The following is a 17,858-nucleotide window of genomic DNA, read 5'->3' on the forward strand; positions in this document are numbered from 1 at the left end:
CAGTGTAAGAGGGTTCCCTTTTCTCCACACCCTCCCCACCATTTATTGCTTGTAGACTTTTGGATAGCAGCCATTCTGACTGGTGTGAAATGATACCTCATAGTGGTTTTGATTTGCATTTCTCTAATAATGAGTGATGTTGAGCATCTTTTCATGTGTTTGTTAGCCATCTGTATGTCTTCTTTGGAGAAATGTCTGTTTAGTTCTTTGGCCCATTTTTTGATTGGGTCGTTTATTTTTCTGGAATTCAGCTGCAGGAGTTGCTTGTATATTTTTGAGATTAATTGTTTGTCTGTTGCTTCATTTGCTATTATTTTCTCCCATTCTGAAGGCTGTCTTTTCACCTTGCTTATAGTTTCCTTTGTTGTGCAAAAGCTTTTAATTTTAATTAGATCCCATTTGTTTATTTTTGCCCTTACTTCCAACATTCTGGGAGGTGGGTCATGGAGGATCCTGCTGTGATTTATATGTCTAAGCTTTATTGTCCAATCCATCAGTTATCAGACGTGTTCCTCACCTGGTTATTAATACATACAAAAGAGCAGATCTGGTTTCTGTTTTACTGCTTATTTGTTATGTGTTCTCTTCTTCGGCAGAAAGAAAAGTGAAGGGATTCAGGCACCAAATCTTAATTTCAAAAACAGAGCACTCACTTCAAAGATATACATATACATATACACACAATACGTATATATGCATATATCTGAAATACATATCCTTAATAGAATTAATTTTTAATTTTAAAAATATATTAAGATATGAAGCAATGTGAAAAAAAATGTCTATTGTTTCTAAAGATAGTCTTGTGCTAGATCATTGAATTTCTACAAAGTAAAATCACAGTATTTTGTAATTTACTTCATGAACATGAAGGAGTCGTTACAAGATTCCTTATCATACTAGTGAAGTAAACCAATACAATGTGGTAAATGATTGAATGGATAGCAAAAGCTTAGAGACAGAAAAAAACAGAGATTTATTGTAACTGTTCAGATGGGAAATAGAATGGCCCTGACCAAGGACAGTGACAGTGAATATAGGTTACCAGGAACAAGATAGATATACTACCATAATATTTATAAAGCAGTATATTCTACATCTGCATATCTGAGGTTATTGATATTTCTCCTGGCAATCTTGATTCCAGCTTGTGCTTCTTCCAGCCCAGAGTTTCTCATGATGTACTCTGCATAGAAGTTAAATAAGCAGGGTGACAATATACAGCCTTGACGTACTCCTTTTCCTATTCGGAACCAGTCTGTTGTTCCATGTCCAGTTCCTCACTGTTGCTTCCTGACCTGCATACAGGTTTCTCAAGAGGCAGGTCAGGTGGTCTGGTATGCCTATCTCTTTCAGAATTTTCCACAGTTTATTGTGATCCACACAGTCAAAGGCTTTGGCATAGTCAATAAAGCAGAAATAGATGTTTTTCTGGAACTCTCTTGCTTTTTTGATGATCCAGCGGATGTTTGCAATTTGATCTCTGGTTCCTCTGCCTTTTCTAAAACGAGCTTGAAAATCTGGAAGTTTACAGTTCATGTATTGCTGAAGTCCGTATGGCAGAAAGTGAAGAACTAAAGAGCCTCTTGATGAAAGTGAAAGAGAAGAGTGAGAAAGTTGGCTTAAAGCTCAACATTCAGAAAACTAAGATCATGGCATCTGGTCCCATCACTTCATGGCAAATAGATGGGGAAACAGTGGAAACAGTGGCTGACTTTATTTTTCTGGGCTCCAAAATCACTGCAGATGGTGATTGCAGCCATGAAATTAAAAGACGCATACTCCTTGGAAGGAAAGTTATGACCAACCTAGACAACATATTGAAAAGTAGAGATGTTACTTTGCCAACAAAGGTCCGTCTAGTCAAGGCTATGTTTTTCCAGCGGTCATGTATGGATGTGTGAGAAGGACTATAAAGAAAGCTGAGCACAGAAGAATTGATGCTTTTGAACTGTGGTGTTGGAGAAGACTCTTGAGAGTCCCTTGGACTGCAAGGAGATCCAACCAGTCAATCCTAAAGGAAATCAACCCTGAATATTCGTTGGAAGGACTGATACTGAAGCTGAAACTCCAATACTTTGGCCACCTCATGCAAAGAGTTGACTCATTGGAAAAGACCCTGCTGCTGGGAAAGATTGAAGGCAGGAGGAGAAGGGGACAACAGAGGATGAGATGGTTTGATGGCATCACCAGCTCGGTAGACATGAGTTTGAGCAAGTTCCGGGAGTCGGTAAAGGACAGAGAAGTCTGGTGTGCCCCAGTCCATGCGGTCACAAAGAGTTGGACACAACTGAATGACTGAACTGAACTGAACTGATTATATATACAGTATTAAAAAAATGTATAGAAAATGATGCTCAGAGAAGACTGTAGATCTTCTATTGCCATTACAGAGAGCACCTGTTTAGCAGTCATTGGTCAGTTTGCTACTTCTGTGACAAAGCTAAAGCTATTACTTCCATCTGATACACTTCTATGTTTAGCAACAGAGCAAATAACTGCTATAGGATCTATATGGCAAGTTGTGCTCTAAAATTGTTCACTCCACTAGCCATCATTGGCCTGAAAAGCAAATGACCGTAGCTGCAGAAGTTTTCAGCAACATGTTTTCTTTCAGATGTTTCTTAAATAGAATGTGGCTTTTAAACTCAGAGGTGGACCAAGGCAAAATGGCAAAGTACAATGCAAAGCCTTGGCAGTTACATTATTGTATTCATGTTGGGGGAAAATTGTTCACCAGGCAGATAGAGAGCAAACAAATAGACAAAAAAAAAAAATCCAAGTGTTCATGAAAATGACTCTAAAAATGTTTAATGTAATGTTGCATTAAAGCCTCACCCTTATTAAAGATACAAGAATGAAATCGAAAGATTAAACTTTTAAAAAATCTGTTTAGATTTTATTTTTATGTTTAGATTTGTTTTTATTTTATATATATATAGTAGTCATGTCATGAGGAAAGATATTTTATTTTGATTGACAAAAGCATATTTGATGACTTTAAATCCATATTTTCAATTATGTTTCAGATACTAGAAAAGAGGTTTGAAAAGGATGGCCTAAAAATAGGATCCAGTTTATTCTTCCCCTTACCTTTCCTTCCCGAAAAATGTAGCAGAAAGCCATTCACCTGGGCAGTGCACTATAGGCTTCAAGCTGGGGACAACTGCGGGGAGTGTGGTCAACTAGAGCAGTGTGAGAAGCATTTCACAGCACCGGGTGTTGAAGCCTGAGTGAGGCAGCCAGGTGTGGGATATTAGAACCAGGGAAGGGTGAGGAGCGTGTCCACATGGGGGCATCCCGGCATGGGGAGTGACAGTCTGAACAGGACTCTCAGGCAATGGAGGGAGTGGCAACAGACAAAGGAGATTCATTATGTACTGATCAACCATGTAATTATATTAAAGATAATGGGAGCCAAGACTTCCCAGGTGGTCCAGCAGCTAACACTCCATGCTCCCAATGTAGGGGGCCCAGGTTTAATCTCTGGTCAGGGAACTAGGTCTCACGTACCGCAGCTAAGAGTCCACATGCCGCAACCAAGATCCAGTGCATTCAAATAAAGAAAGAAAGAAAATAATGGGAGCCTTACTGTCAAATGAAGGAGTTGAAACATGGAAATTCAGAAACTAGAATAAATGTATGGTAGTAGTGCTATCAGGGAGAACTCATGGTTTTCAATAGATAGAGATATAAATATATAGATGTAAATGAATACGTGTGTGTATGAAGACTTATTTGTATATGTGTGTATATAGGGACACATTCTATCAGGAATCCACTTAGCCAGTTAATCAAAATGAACGTCATCAGTCATGGTAAAAATTTACAAGGTCCACAATCTAATAAGGTGCAATTAGAACACAGCATCATTTCTGTGATATTCCTATCAAAATGCATTATCTGAACTGAATCATAAGGAAACATTAGACTATTGCAAATTGAGAAACATTCTGTTAAATAAAGGAATAATGTTTTTTAAATGCCAAGATCATGACAGAAGAGGGAGGTTCTGTTCTGCCTAAAGGAGACAATGAGGAATGACCCATGAAACCTAAGACATGATTATAAACTGGATTCTTTTGCTATGAAGCCATTATTTAGATAATTGGTAAAATCTGAATGGGAGCTCTAAGTTAGATGGTACCAATATATCCCCTCAAGAAGGAAATGGCAACCCACTCCAGTATCCTTACCTGGAAAATCCCATGGACAGAGGAGCCTGGTGGGCTAGAGTCCAAGGGGTCTCAAAGAGTCAAACTCGACTGAGCACAATATATCTGTGTTAATTTGCTTGTTTCAGTGATCAGACTGTGTCTATCTAAGAGAATATTCCTATCTGTATGATACATCCAACTATTGGGGCATCAGGTCAACAACTTACTTTCAAGCGGTTTGGGGAAAAAATAGTCTGTGCTAGCTATACTTGCAAATCTTCTGTTAGCCTGAGATTGTTTTAAAATTAAAAAGAGAAATAACCACTACAGAGAGAATATATTAAAGAATAATCAAACAAAATCTAAAAACATATGGTGCAGAATTTAAATCTGTGAATCTTTCAGGTGTTTGTCTACAATTTTAGACAGATTTATTATTAGGCATTTTTCTTGTTAAAATGACCTTGCATGATATAAAAATGCAAATAGAAAACACAGCTTTTTCAAAAAAAAAAACTGTGAATTTTATTCAAGAAAAGTAGTGTCTGGATGGATAAGAATAATTCAAATGGATAAAGAGATTCTAACACTTTCCGTGAAAAAAAAAACAGGCAGAAATGAGTATTGGGTACATATACCATTCTCGGGATGGAATGTGTTATAGCAGAATAGACTATATGAAAATTGGATTTATGAAGTGGGATAAAAGGATTAATACAGAGGAATATCACAGATGAAAAGAAAAAACACAAAGACATAGTGAAGGCAAACAATGTTCTTCCTAGATAAAGGGAACGGTCACTGGAAACAATAAAAAAACTTAAATGTGGTAAATGTATAGGAGGAATACACAAACAGGTGACTGCTGGCAGTCCTTTCTGCCTGGATCCAAATTAGATTTAAGGTTATAAAGACCAACTGAGGGCCTAAACAATAAAGTCAAAGAAAAGAAATAAAATCTAGAAAAAGCTAGCAAAATAGTCTGGTGAAATCATATTTTATTGCCTATGGATGTACTTTTATTTGCTATTTGATTGCTTTTTATCTGTTAAACTGGCTTCTAGTTTCAAATGACTCCTGGAAACTTCTATTTCAAGATGGAAGATTGAGCGTGGTTATCTTACTTTCCAAGGACATAAAAATGATATTAGTGAATAAAAATGAGACTAGACATACCACACCAAAGAGAATGACAGGAAAGTCAGAATTGGTTTAATGATATAAAATACAGAAGGCAGAAGAAAATAGTTGATATATGAAACAGAGAAAAGCCTAAATAAGTGATGATTAGAACAACATGGAGAAGGAAGCTACCGTGCTAAGAGGCACAAAATTCAAAGTCACCATCAACAGGAAAGGAGGTGGGGCATTAAATGGAGTAGCAGAGGCCATGGATATCTGTCCCAAAAAGCTCCCTGCCCCCATTCATTGTCCCCTAGAGCAGGGCTGGCATGGGGTTTCCATGGTTTTGAAGGATGCACATATTTTTTTTCTTTTTTGCAGACATAATTTATGAAGGTGATTGGAAATACTATGAGTCTGTAAGCAATGCTAACTTTTAAGTGTTTTCTTTTTCCAGCTTTATTGAGATAAATTTGACATACAACATTGTGTAAGCTTAAAATGTATTAATACAATGTGTTGGTTTGGTACACTTGTATACTGCAAGAAGATTATGACTTTAGCATTAGCTAACACCTCCATCATGTCACATGCTTACTATTTCATTTTGTGGTAAGAATATTTAAGATCTACTCTATTAGCAAATAGTATAGATAAACTTGGGCTTCCCTTGTGGCTCAGTTGGTAAAGAATCTGTCTGCAGTGTGAGAGATCTGGGTTCAATTCCTGGGTTGGAAAGATCCCATGGAGAAGGGAAAGGCTACCCACTCCAGTATTCTGGCCTGAAGAATTCCATGGACTGTATAGTCCATGGGATCGCAAAGAGTCGGACACGACTAAGCGACTTTCACTTCACTTCACATCATAGATGAACTTATTTGCAGAACAGAAAACATACGGACACCAAGGGGGATTGTGGAGGTGAGATGAACTGGGAGATTGGGACTGACATATATACACTACTGATACTATGCATAAAATAGATAATTAGTGAGAACCTAGTGTATAGTACAGGGAACTCTACTCAGTGCTCTGTGGTATACTACAAGGGAAGGAAATCCAAGGAAGAGGGGATATTCTTATACAGATAGCTGATTTACTTTGATGTTCAGTAGAAACTAACACACCATTGTAAAGCAGCTATACTTCAAAAAAATTTTTTTAATAAATTAAAAGGTACTTCAGAAAAAAAAAACTTTTAAGTATATAATACAGTACTGTTAACTATAACCTCAAGATTTTGTATTAGATTCCCAGAATTTATTAAACTTCTCTTTGCAAAAAAAAAAAAATGATTGGGAAAAAAAAAGAGTTCCTGACAGTACCTCAAAACTAAAGTCATCTCTATTCTGGCATTTGGAGAACCCCAGACCAAAGCCTAGCAACTCAGCCCTCACCTGAAGCAAAGCTGTGCCTGGGGCAGAACCATCTCTGTCACATGTCCTTCCCTGAGAGAGAAATAACACAAAACCACCTCCTTGCATACACACAGAGCAGATAGAACATGTATCAGCACCCAGGCAAATGGACTTGGTCCCTCCTAAACTACAGAGCATTTCTATTACATGTAAGAAAACTAACAACTGAAAGAGAGTGAACAAAATGAATAAATATTGCTCCTGCAGGAAGAAAAATCATTGGCAAAAAAAAAAGTAAAACAGAAGAGGAGGAATGCAAGAATGGAGGCATCCAATTAGCAGTCTAGTTAGTGCAAAGAAAGGTCGAAACACCTTTGGGCCATAACACCTTTAGGCCCCTTTGTAAGGGGCTTAAAAATCCATCAGAGATTAAACAGATGCTCACACCACTTTTCCTTTTGGAGTGTTTGCCTCTAAGAAGTAGAATTGTGCCAAAGGACTGTTGAAACTATTCATCACTAATATTTTTGGACAATTTAGTTTTTACCAAGTTCAGGCACATGATATTTACTACTGTCATAAAACAACAAACAGATAAACATATAAAGTAGCACTTGCCTAGCAACCTGGAACACCACCTTTCTGTAGTTTGTGTGGGTTCTGCCTGATAAACTGTGCCTCTTCCATTCCTGGTTTTCCCTAAATAGGAAGTTCTAAGGGAAACATTTCAAATTCCAGGAAAGAAGTACTAGCATCTACCTATTATTTTTGTTTTTCAAAATGGAAATAACTGATTCCATACACATCACTTCTTCTGCCTAAGACCAAATTTTTGAAATAATGATTTGTACAAAACTCTGATTTCTCTTGAATGATTAACTAATTTAGTGAGATATGGAGCTTTATTTGCCAATTCTTTTTTAGCAGACTCCCAAATTATTTCTAAGCCAAATTATAGTTATTAAAATCATTCTTTATAATAGTTCAAAATCATTATATTTAATAGGACTAAGACATAACAGAGATTTCATACTCCAATTATGGTAAAGGCACAGTTTTTCTTGGAGACACCTGATTCTCAGAAAGGTTTAAGATGAATTACAACTATTCTGGAGGGGAAGACAATAGTTCATTAACCCATGGAAGAAAAAAAAATAATTTTAGTAAGTGTTTTAATGTCTTTAAATATTTATTTTTTATAAATAGCTAACATTTATATTTAATTATTTACTAAGGTAATTTTCAATGGAAGAGACCATTCTATCTGTGCTCAGGACTAATTTAAAGTAATTTAAGAGAATTCTACTTTTGTGTAGTGCATTTTAATAGCATTTAAAATATTTAATCTCAAGCAAATCAAATTTTTAAAAATGTACTATGTTTTAGAAAAATCATACAAAATTGTACAAATAAATATCACAATTTTGTTTAAAGAAAAATGTCTACATCTAGAGTTTTTATAAGTTAGTAGTATATAAAAGAGCAAATACAAAGTTATGTTTTAATGAAGTCATTTTATATATTTTTTAAATTATAAATTCTTAATAAATTATTAAATTGTAAATTCCACTTTAATGTAAATGTATTTGTGAAAACAGTCACAAATTTGAAATCAGTATTCCAGAAATAAGTTTTATAATAATGTATTTGAGATGAAATAATTAAGATTATTGTTAAATGTTAATAATTTGAAAGATGAAAGTGCTATCACATGATCATAACTTGAACTTCATTGATCGTTAATTAGATTGAATATTCTTATTTAATTTTTGCAAATTGTCTGAGAATGTCTCTACCAAGATTTTTTTTGTTTTTCCTCTTACAAAATTTATAAATTACTGAGAGGTCAAACACATCAGTTTTTCCCAAGAATTTTATATTTTAAAAACATTTTCCTATTGCCTAATCATCTATCTAGGCATTTTCTAAGAGTTTTGTCATCTTTTCCTTTAAAAAAAAATTATTTTGTATGGGGGTATAGTGGATTGACAATGTTATGACAGTTTCACGTGAACAGAGAAGGGACCTAGCCATACATATATTCAATACATGTGTTCATTCTCCCACAACCTCTCTAAGGGTTTTTTTTAACTAATGTCACTGTGACCATCACTTCATAATGTATAAAAAATCGAATCATGAAGCTGTACACTTAAAACCAATGTAATGTTGTACGATCCAAAGAAGACAAATTGTGATAGCTACTAACACGAGAATATATTTCTTCTTTGACCAACATGGTGCTTGGAGGATTATTGGAAATAAGCATTAGAATTTGGGGGAAATCAATTTGGAAATTTATCTTGCTTAATCATATATATTGTAGTAAGCAAAACAATTACCTTTAAAATTGGGTCTGATTCTTGCATCATACCCCGACGTCCTCCCCATTAATTTATCTAGAAAGTCAGAAGGCGACATTGGGGCACTTCGAGACCTTGCACTGTCTGTTTCCTTTGTTGCAACCAAACTGCAAATGAGAAAAAAAAATAGATTTTTACCAAAAAGTCTTCCTAACAGTTGTTACCTTAAAATGTAAAATTAAAATGCTAAGCAAAAAGTACCTTTAAAATCAAACCCCAAAATGGTCTATATACTCTAGAGTGAATGTTATCATGACAGGTATTTATTGATTTACAGTCAGAATTCACAAGTTTTCACATGTATTTAGCAGTGACAATATTTGTGTTAAGTCTGGAAACAAAGCTACTACAAATTATTAGGCTTTCAAATTTTGTATTTACCCAAACTTTATTTCTGATTGCAGTTTTTAGCTAAAATTATCCTGTGTGATTCAAGCATAAGAAAGTGTGAATGTTCAGCTGTAAAACACAGCTCCTATAGCTTTTATAGAGGAAAAACACACCACCTTTTAGGTTTTGAGAATTTTTCTTAATAGCAATAAAGCTTCTGACCTAAATATTAAACAATAATGTTCTTTTCATCAATCAGAATGAGTGCTTCCTATATTAGTAACATATTCAGTTAAATTTATTCTGCTTTCACTTTGTGTTTCTCTTCTACAGTACATTTTGTTCAGATCTAAAATGTGTGCATGGAGATTGAGAAATTACCATAAATGTGGTCTGTGTACTTGGCTATTATCCAATGAGAAGCTGTATCCAGGAAAGGTAGAGGGTTATTGCATTTTTTTCATTCAAACATGTATCCAGGAAAGGTAGAGGGTTATTGCATTTTTTTCATTCAAACATGTTCCTTAGAAGCCCACAAGTGACTGCACCCCCATCCAGCTCCTCATTTACCTAGGCTAGTCCCCAGAAGATCTGGGCCTGCTTGCTAGTGTCAAATGAATATTTTTATCTACAGAGCTTTGCTCAAGAAAGTGAAGCAGACTTTCTGAGGACACATATGTTTGATATATATATATATATATATATTTGACCTGATGTTATTTCCTCGAGATTGTCAGTCATCACATCCTCCCAGCTCTGTCACTCAGAACATTACCAAACTTTGAATCTTTGTGCTCACTCTCGGAAGTATCAAGTTATTAAATTCCTCCTGCCAGAATTTCTAACAAGTAGTGAAAATGGGCTTAGAGCCATAACCATTAAATTACCTATTACACTCATATATTCAGTAATTAATAAGCACAACTGTAAAATCTAATAGCAATGATAATGTGAGAATAATATTTATGACAATATAGTATCACAGCTAACAGCAGCTATTAACTGTTGTCCTGTTCTAGAGGATGTATACTGTTCTGCACAGTATAAGTCACTTATCTTCCCAATAACTCTCATTCTGTCTCTTTTGCTTTCTCTCTAAACAGAAGCTTCTTCTCACCCTATTCTGTTGCCTCCATATTACTTTGTAATCCTTTATCTCTGATCATTGAACCCTTTGCCATGGTGATCTCTGGAAAGTTTATTCTAAAGTCACAATAATCATCATGAAAAGAAAAAAAAAAACCTACTCTCTTCTCAATAACTCTAGAACTTTCCCCTACCATCTGGCTTTAAGAAACTTTTGCCTGTCCTTCAGCGTTTGCTCATTTTCCATAGCCCAAGAACAATGGGCAGAAAAGGGCATTGTTGGGGTTCTCCTGGCTACATACTGCTGCTTCTAAACTATTCCCTAGGTTTCCTTTGCAAAACACTTCCTTTTGGTTGTCAGAAAATAAAATTCTACATTTTTTACAAACAAATAAACCAACTTACCTGGATCTCAATACTCTGCCCATCAACTTTTAAAAAAATAATAGACGACTGCATACCCTGAACTGGCAAGCACTCACATTTTGCCCTTGTGGAAAAGGTTATCATAGGTTTCTGGGTCAGCTCTGTATGCAGTGACATGTAGCCTTAGAAGAGAGATGCAGTGATATATTTGTGAGTAGAACAGGAAAGGCAGTGTGGCCACAGAGGCAGAGATCAGAGTGGTGTGCCCATAGCCAAGGAATGCCAGTAATCAACAGAGACTGGAAGAGGAAGGAACAGATTCTTCCCTAGTGCCTCTGAGGGAGGGCAGTCCTGCTCACATCTTGTCTGGAACCCAGTGAACTCATTTCAGACATCTGGACTCCAGAACTGTGAGAAAATAAATTTCTGTTGTTTTAAGCCACCCAATTTGTAGTAACTTTTTACGACAGTCATAGGAATCTAATAGAAGCCTTCTGGTGAATTTTTTTACTCTGCTTTTCAACTGAAGATTTACTCTTCTGTTCTTCCTGTAATTTATTTTCTTTATTATTTGTTTTAATTGGAGGATAATTACAATAGTGTGATGGTTTCTGCCATACATCACCATGAATCGACCATAGGTACACATGTGTCCCCCACCTCCTGAACCTCACTTCCACCTCCCTCGTCCCCACCCCACCCCTCCAGGCTATCCCAGAGCATCGGCTTTAGGTGCCCTGTTTCATGCATCAAACTTGCACTGGTCATCTATTTTACATATGATAATATATATGTTTCAATGTTCTTCTCTCAAATCATCCCACACTCTCCTTCTCCTAGAGTCCAAAAGTCTGTTCTTGACATCTGTGTCTTTCTGTAATTTCCATCTCTCTATTGGTATTTTGTATTTGGTGAGATACTATTATCATGACTTTCTTTCCAGTTCTTTGGGCATGGCATCCTTTAGTTCTTTGAAAGTATTTAAAATAGCTGATCTTATGTCTTTGGCTACTAATGGACTTGTCTGAACTAATTTGGTAAAATCTACATTCTTTATCATATATGACTATGGGAATATCTGTTTAGTTGACTTAGAGACAAGCTAATAATTAGACAGTGATTTTTTTTAACTCCTAGGGCCAGTAAGTCTCCCAGTATTTTCTGGGGGCCCTGAGCTCATGGGGCCATGCTTCAACATTGAGTCATGCAGTTGATGAATCTGCTGTAGCCTTACTTCCTTTTTGCACAAAAGACCCAAAGACACCGGCGGGAGCTCAGGGTCTTCTTGGTATTTGTTTGCTAGGGCTCTCTTAACAAAGTACCACTGACTAATGGTTTAAACAGAAATTAATTTTCTCACAGTTCTGGGAGCTAGGAATCCAAGATCAAGGTGTTGGCAGGGTTAGTTTCCTTCGAGAGCCTTTTATACCCTACTTTCATCAATGGACAGATCATCAAAGCAAAGAATCAATAAGGAAACACAAACCTTAAATGAAATATTAGACCAAATGGACCTAATTGATATCTTCAGGATTTTTCCATCCCAATGCAGAAGAATACACTTTCTTCTCAAGTGCACATGAAACATTCTCCAGGATAGACCACATCTTGGGCCACAAATCAAGCCTCAGTAAATTTAAGAAAATTAAAATTGTATCAAGTATCTTCTCTGACCACAATGCTATGAGACTAGATACCAACTACAGGAAAAAAAAAAAAACAGCAAAAGACACAAACTCATGGAAATTACACAATACATTGCTAAATAACAGGTTACTGAAGAAATAAGAAATCAAATGATTCTTAGAAACAAATGACAATGAAAACACAGTAACCCAAAACCTATGAGACTCGGCAAAAGCAGTTCTAAGAGGAAGATTTATAGTGATACAATCATACCTCAAGAAGCAAGAAAAGCATCAAATAGACAGCCTAACACTACATCTAAAGCAGCTGGAAAAAGATGAACAAAAAACCCCCAAAGTCAGCATAAGGAAGGACGTCATAAAAATCAGAGCAGAAATAACTGAAAGAAATGATGGAAACAATAGCAAAGACTAATAAAACTAAAAGTTGGTTCTTTGGGAAGATAACAAAATTGACAAACCACTAGCCAGATTCATCAAGAAAAAAAGGGAGAAAAATTGAATCAATAAAATTAGAAATGAAAAAGGAGAAGTTACAACAGACATCACAGAAATACAAAGGATCATAAGAGAATATTATAAGCAACCATATGCTACTAAAATGGACAACCTAGAGGAAATGGACAGATACTTACAAAAGATCAGCCTCCCAAGACTGAACCAGGAAGAAATAGAAATTATGAACAACCCAGTTACAAACACTGAAATTAAAACAGTGATCAAAACTCTCCCCCAAAACAAAAGCCCAGGGCCAGATGGCTTCACGGGGGTATTCTATCAAACATTTAGAGAAGATCTAATGTCTATTTTTCTGAAACTCTTCCCAAAAAGTTGCTGAGGAAGGAACACTTCCAAACTCATTCTACAAGGCCACAATCACTCTAATGCCAAAACCAGGAAGACAACAAAAAAAAAGAAAATGACAGGTCAATATCATGATGAATATAGATGCAAAAATCCTCAACAAAATTATAGCAAACAGAATCCAACAACACACTAAAAAGCTCATACATCATGATCAAGTCAGGTTTATTGCAGGATGCAAGGATTCTTCAATATACACAAATTAATCAACGTGATACACCACACCAACAAGTTGAAAGATAAAAACCATATAATCATCTCAATAGATGCAGGAAAAAGTCTTTGACAAAATCCAGCATCTGTTTATGATAAAAATGCTTCAAAAAATTGGCATAGGAGGAACCTACCTCAACATAGGAAAGGCCATATATGAAAAGCCCACAGCAAACATTATTCCCAATGGTGAAAAACTAAAAGCCTTCCCTCTAAGATCAGAAACAAGGCAAGAGTGTCCACTCTCACCACTATTATTCAACATAGTTTTGGAAGTCCTAGTTATGGCAATTAGAGAAGAAAAAGAAATAAAAGGAATCCAGATCAGAGAAGAAGAAGTAAAACTCTCACTGTTTGCAGATGACATGATACTATACATAGAAAACCCAAAGAAACTATCAGAAAATTACTAGAGCTAATCAGCAAATTCACCAAAGTCACAGGATACAAAGTCAATACACAGAAATCACTGCACTCCTATATACTAACAATGAAAAATCAGAACGAGAAATTAAGGAATCAATACCATTCAGCATTGCAATAAAAAGAATAAAATATCTTGGAATAAACCTATCTAAGGAAACAAAAGACCTGTACACGGAAAAATATAAGACACTGATGAAAAAAATCTAATACGATATAAACAGATGGGGAGATATTCCATGTTCCTGGGCAGGAAGAATCAATATTGTGAAAATGACTATACTATCAAATGCAATATACAGATTAAATGTGATCCCTATCAAATTACCAATGACTTTTTTCACAGAACAAGAACAAAAAATTTCACAATTCATATGCAAACACAAAAGACCCCAAATAGCCAAAGTAGTCTTGAGAAAGAAGAATGGAACTGGAGGAATCGACCTTCCTAACTTCAGACTATACTACAAAGCTACAGTCATCAAGACAATATGGTACTGGCACAAGAACAGAAATATAGACCAATGGAAAAGATAGAGAATCCAGAGATAAACCCACCTACCTATGGGTAACTTATTTTTGACAAAGGAAGCAAGAATATACAATGTGGCAAAAACAGCCTCTTTAATAAGTGGTGCTGGGAAAACTGGACAGCTACATGCAAAAGAATGAAATTAGATCACTACCTAACACCATACATAAAGATAAACTCAAAATGGATTAAAGATCTAAATATAAAACTAGAAATTATTAAACTCTTAGAGGAGAACATAGGCAGAATACTCAATGATATAAATCAAAGCAAGATCTTCTATGACCCACCTCCTAGAGTAATGGAAATAAAAACAAAAATAAGCAAGTGGGACCAAATTAAACTTAAAAGCTTTTGCACAGAAAAGGAAACTACAAACAAGGTGAAAAGACAACCCTCAGAATTGGAGAAAATAATAGCAAGGGAAACAACTGATAAAGAATTAATTTCCAAAATATACAAGCAGCTTATACACAGCAAAGCAAACAACCCAATCAAAAAGTGGGAAAGGGACCTGAAGAGACATTGCTCCAAAGAAGACTTACAGATGGCTAACAGACATATGAAAAGATGTTCAACATCAGTCATTATCAGAAAAATGCAAATCAAAACTACAATGAGCTACCACTTCACACCAGTCAGAACAGTCATCATCAAAAAGTCTACAAACAATAAATGCCGGAGAGGGTGTGGAGAAAAGGGAACACTCTTGTATTGCTGGTGGGAGTGTAAACTGATACAGCCACTATGGAATATGGTATGGAGACTCCTTAAAAAGCTAGGAATAAAACTACCATAAGATCCAGCAATCCCACTCCTAGGCATATACCCTGAGGAAATCAAAACTGAAAAAGACACATGTACCCCAATGTTCACTGCAGCACTATTTACAATAGCTAGAACATGGAAGCAACCTAGATGTCCATTGACAGACGAATGGATAAAGAAGCTGTGGTACATATATACAATGGAATACTACTCAGCCATAAAAAGAAATGCATTTGAATCTGTTCTAATGAGGTGGATGAAACTAAAGCCCATTATACAGAGTGAAGTAAGTCAGAAAGAGAAATATAAATATCATATACTGACATATATATGGAATCTGAAGAGATGGCACTGATGAATTTATTTTCAGGGCAGCGATGGAGAAACAGATATAGAGAACAGACCTGTGGACAAGGTGAGAGGAGAGGAGGGAGAAGGGGGGATGTACAGAGAGAGTAACACGGAAAGTTACAATACCATGTGTAAAACAGATAACCAATGGGAATTTGCTGTATGACTCAGGGAACTCAAACAGGGGCTCTGAAACAGGCTGAAGGGTGGTGTAGGGAGGGAGATAGGAGGGAGTTCTTGGAGGGAGGGGACATGGGTGTACCTATGGCTGGTTCTTGTTGATGTATTGACAGAAAACCACAAAATTCTGTAAAACAATTATCCTTCTATTAAAAAAAATTTTTAAAGGGTTAAAATAGAATAAGAACATTTAAAAAAAATTTTTTCATCTCCTATCAAGCAATCATTTATTCATTGTAATGAGTTATCATAAAAGTTTCATATTTGGACTAATGTGCAGAATAAGACAGTGAATATTTCCCAGTAGTTAGAGATGTCCACTGTATATTCTTTCTCTCTAATTATTACCCCACTTTCAAGCTAGTGGTCAGTACTAACATGCTGAAGACATGTTAGGTTGTAGTTTATATACTGTGTCATCACATTACTTAAGAACCTCAGGAATTCTGCACCCCTAGGGGAAGGTAACAGGATTACACAATCAACATATAAGATTTTCTGTGGTTAATGTATGATTCCACTGATGGTTATTTCTGCACTTGACTTTTTTTTTTTTAGTTTATTTTATATTTTTTAACTTTACAATATTGTATTTGTTTTGCCATACGTTGATATGAATCCACCATGGGTGTACATGTTTTCCCCTTCCAGAACCCCCCTTCCACCTCCCTCCCCATCCCATCCCTCTGGGTCATCCCGGTGCACCAGCCCCGAGCACTCTGCATCATGCATTGAACCTGGACTTGCGATTCGTCCCACACATGACAATCCACATGCTTCCATGCCATTCTCCCATATCATCCCGCCCTTGCCCTCTCCCATAGAGTCCATAATACTGTTCTATTTATCTGTGTCTCTTTTGATACACTTGACTTTTAACATAAAGAAATAGAGAGTAGCAACAGTATGCTGTGTTCTACCTGCTTCCTCTCTGCATGAAGCAAGATGACTCACCACCATCTTACCAGGTAGTTATTGAACCTCTTCCACAGAACACATACACACACATTATACCTGCACTGTCCCAAATTCCTGGTGGAATATCTTAAACTCTATTACCAAGAACTATCTGTTCTCATCCATCTCAAATTATTTGAATAATTAAATAATAAAACCAAGATTATTATTTTTTGAATAAGATGAAATTATTTTAATAACTGAATAATAAAACCAAGAATATTATTGTTTGAATAAAATGAAATTATTTGAATAATTAAATAATGAAATCAAGAGTACTATTGTTTGAATAAGATGAAATAGTTCTCGATTCTTTTAAGGTTAATAAATTATTGCTTTAATCTTTTAACATTAATTTAAATTAATTTTAATTTTAATCTTTTACTTCTAAAGATTCACAGTTTTGACTCAAAAGGAATTATCAGCAAAATTAGGTTGGTTATTTGGCTTAAAAGCATTTCTACACAGGCTATCCCTTTGCTTCTGAAAGTGATGGAGGCTGTGCATATGGGCAAGCTTCCAGTCACCTACTATTCTTGCTCTGGTATATTTTTTCTAGCTCTTTCTTCCAATTACAGTAATATCTGAAATAACTCTGTAGACTGTAGTAGACTGTCTTCAAAGAACTGTAATCATTTAAGAGAGCTGATGGTAATAAATACATGCATACGTAGTGTGACACTCCACATGACCAACCTGGGATCTTATTTTAATTTTTAAATAGTCAACATCATCTATACATACATATTCAAAACTATGTTTCTTAAGTTATTAAAACTCAGGGTAGAGGGAGCTACCATATGATCCAGCAATCCCACTATTGGGCATATATTTGAAAGGATACGTGCACCCTAACATTGACTGCAGTGCTGTTAGCAATAGCCAAGACATCGAGGCAACCTAAATGTCCATCAACAGAGGAATGGATAAAGAAGATGTGGTACATATACACAATGGAATACAACTGAGTCATTAAAAATAATGAAATAATGCCATTTACAGCAACATGGATGGATCTGGAGATTACAATATTAAGTGAAGTAAGTCAGACAGAGAAAGGCAAACATTATATGACATCACTTATATGTAGAATATTAAATAATGATACAAATAAATTTATTTACAAAACAAAAACAGACACA

At 35.7% G+C, this 17,858-nt stretch overlaps 1 protein-coding gene across 2 annotated transcripts in view; it reads right to left on the reverse strand.

Moving 5' to 3' along the window:
- The window catches only part of GLRA3 (glycine receptor alpha 3), a 172,491-nt gene that overhangs the window by 130,215 nt on the left and 24,418 nt on the right, over window positions 1-17,858 (reverse strand). For both annotated transcript variants that reach the window (XM_081495562.1, XM_081495561.1), the window contains exon 2: window positions 8,980-9,107. In XM_081495562.1, coding sequence (XP_081351688.1) covers window positions 8,980-9,107 — 128 coding nt within the window. The remainder of the gene's footprint in view (window positions 1-8,979; window positions 9,108-17,858) is intronic.

The sequence above is a fragment of the Giraffa tippelskirchi genome, chromosome 1 (assembly GCF_054371585.1).
Source record: "Giraffa tippelskirchi isolate mGirTip1 chromosome 1, T2T-mGirTip1v1.2.pri, whole genome shotgun sequence".
NCBI lineage: Eukaryota > Metazoa > Chordata > Mammalia > Artiodactyla > Giraffidae > Giraffa > Giraffa tippelskirchi.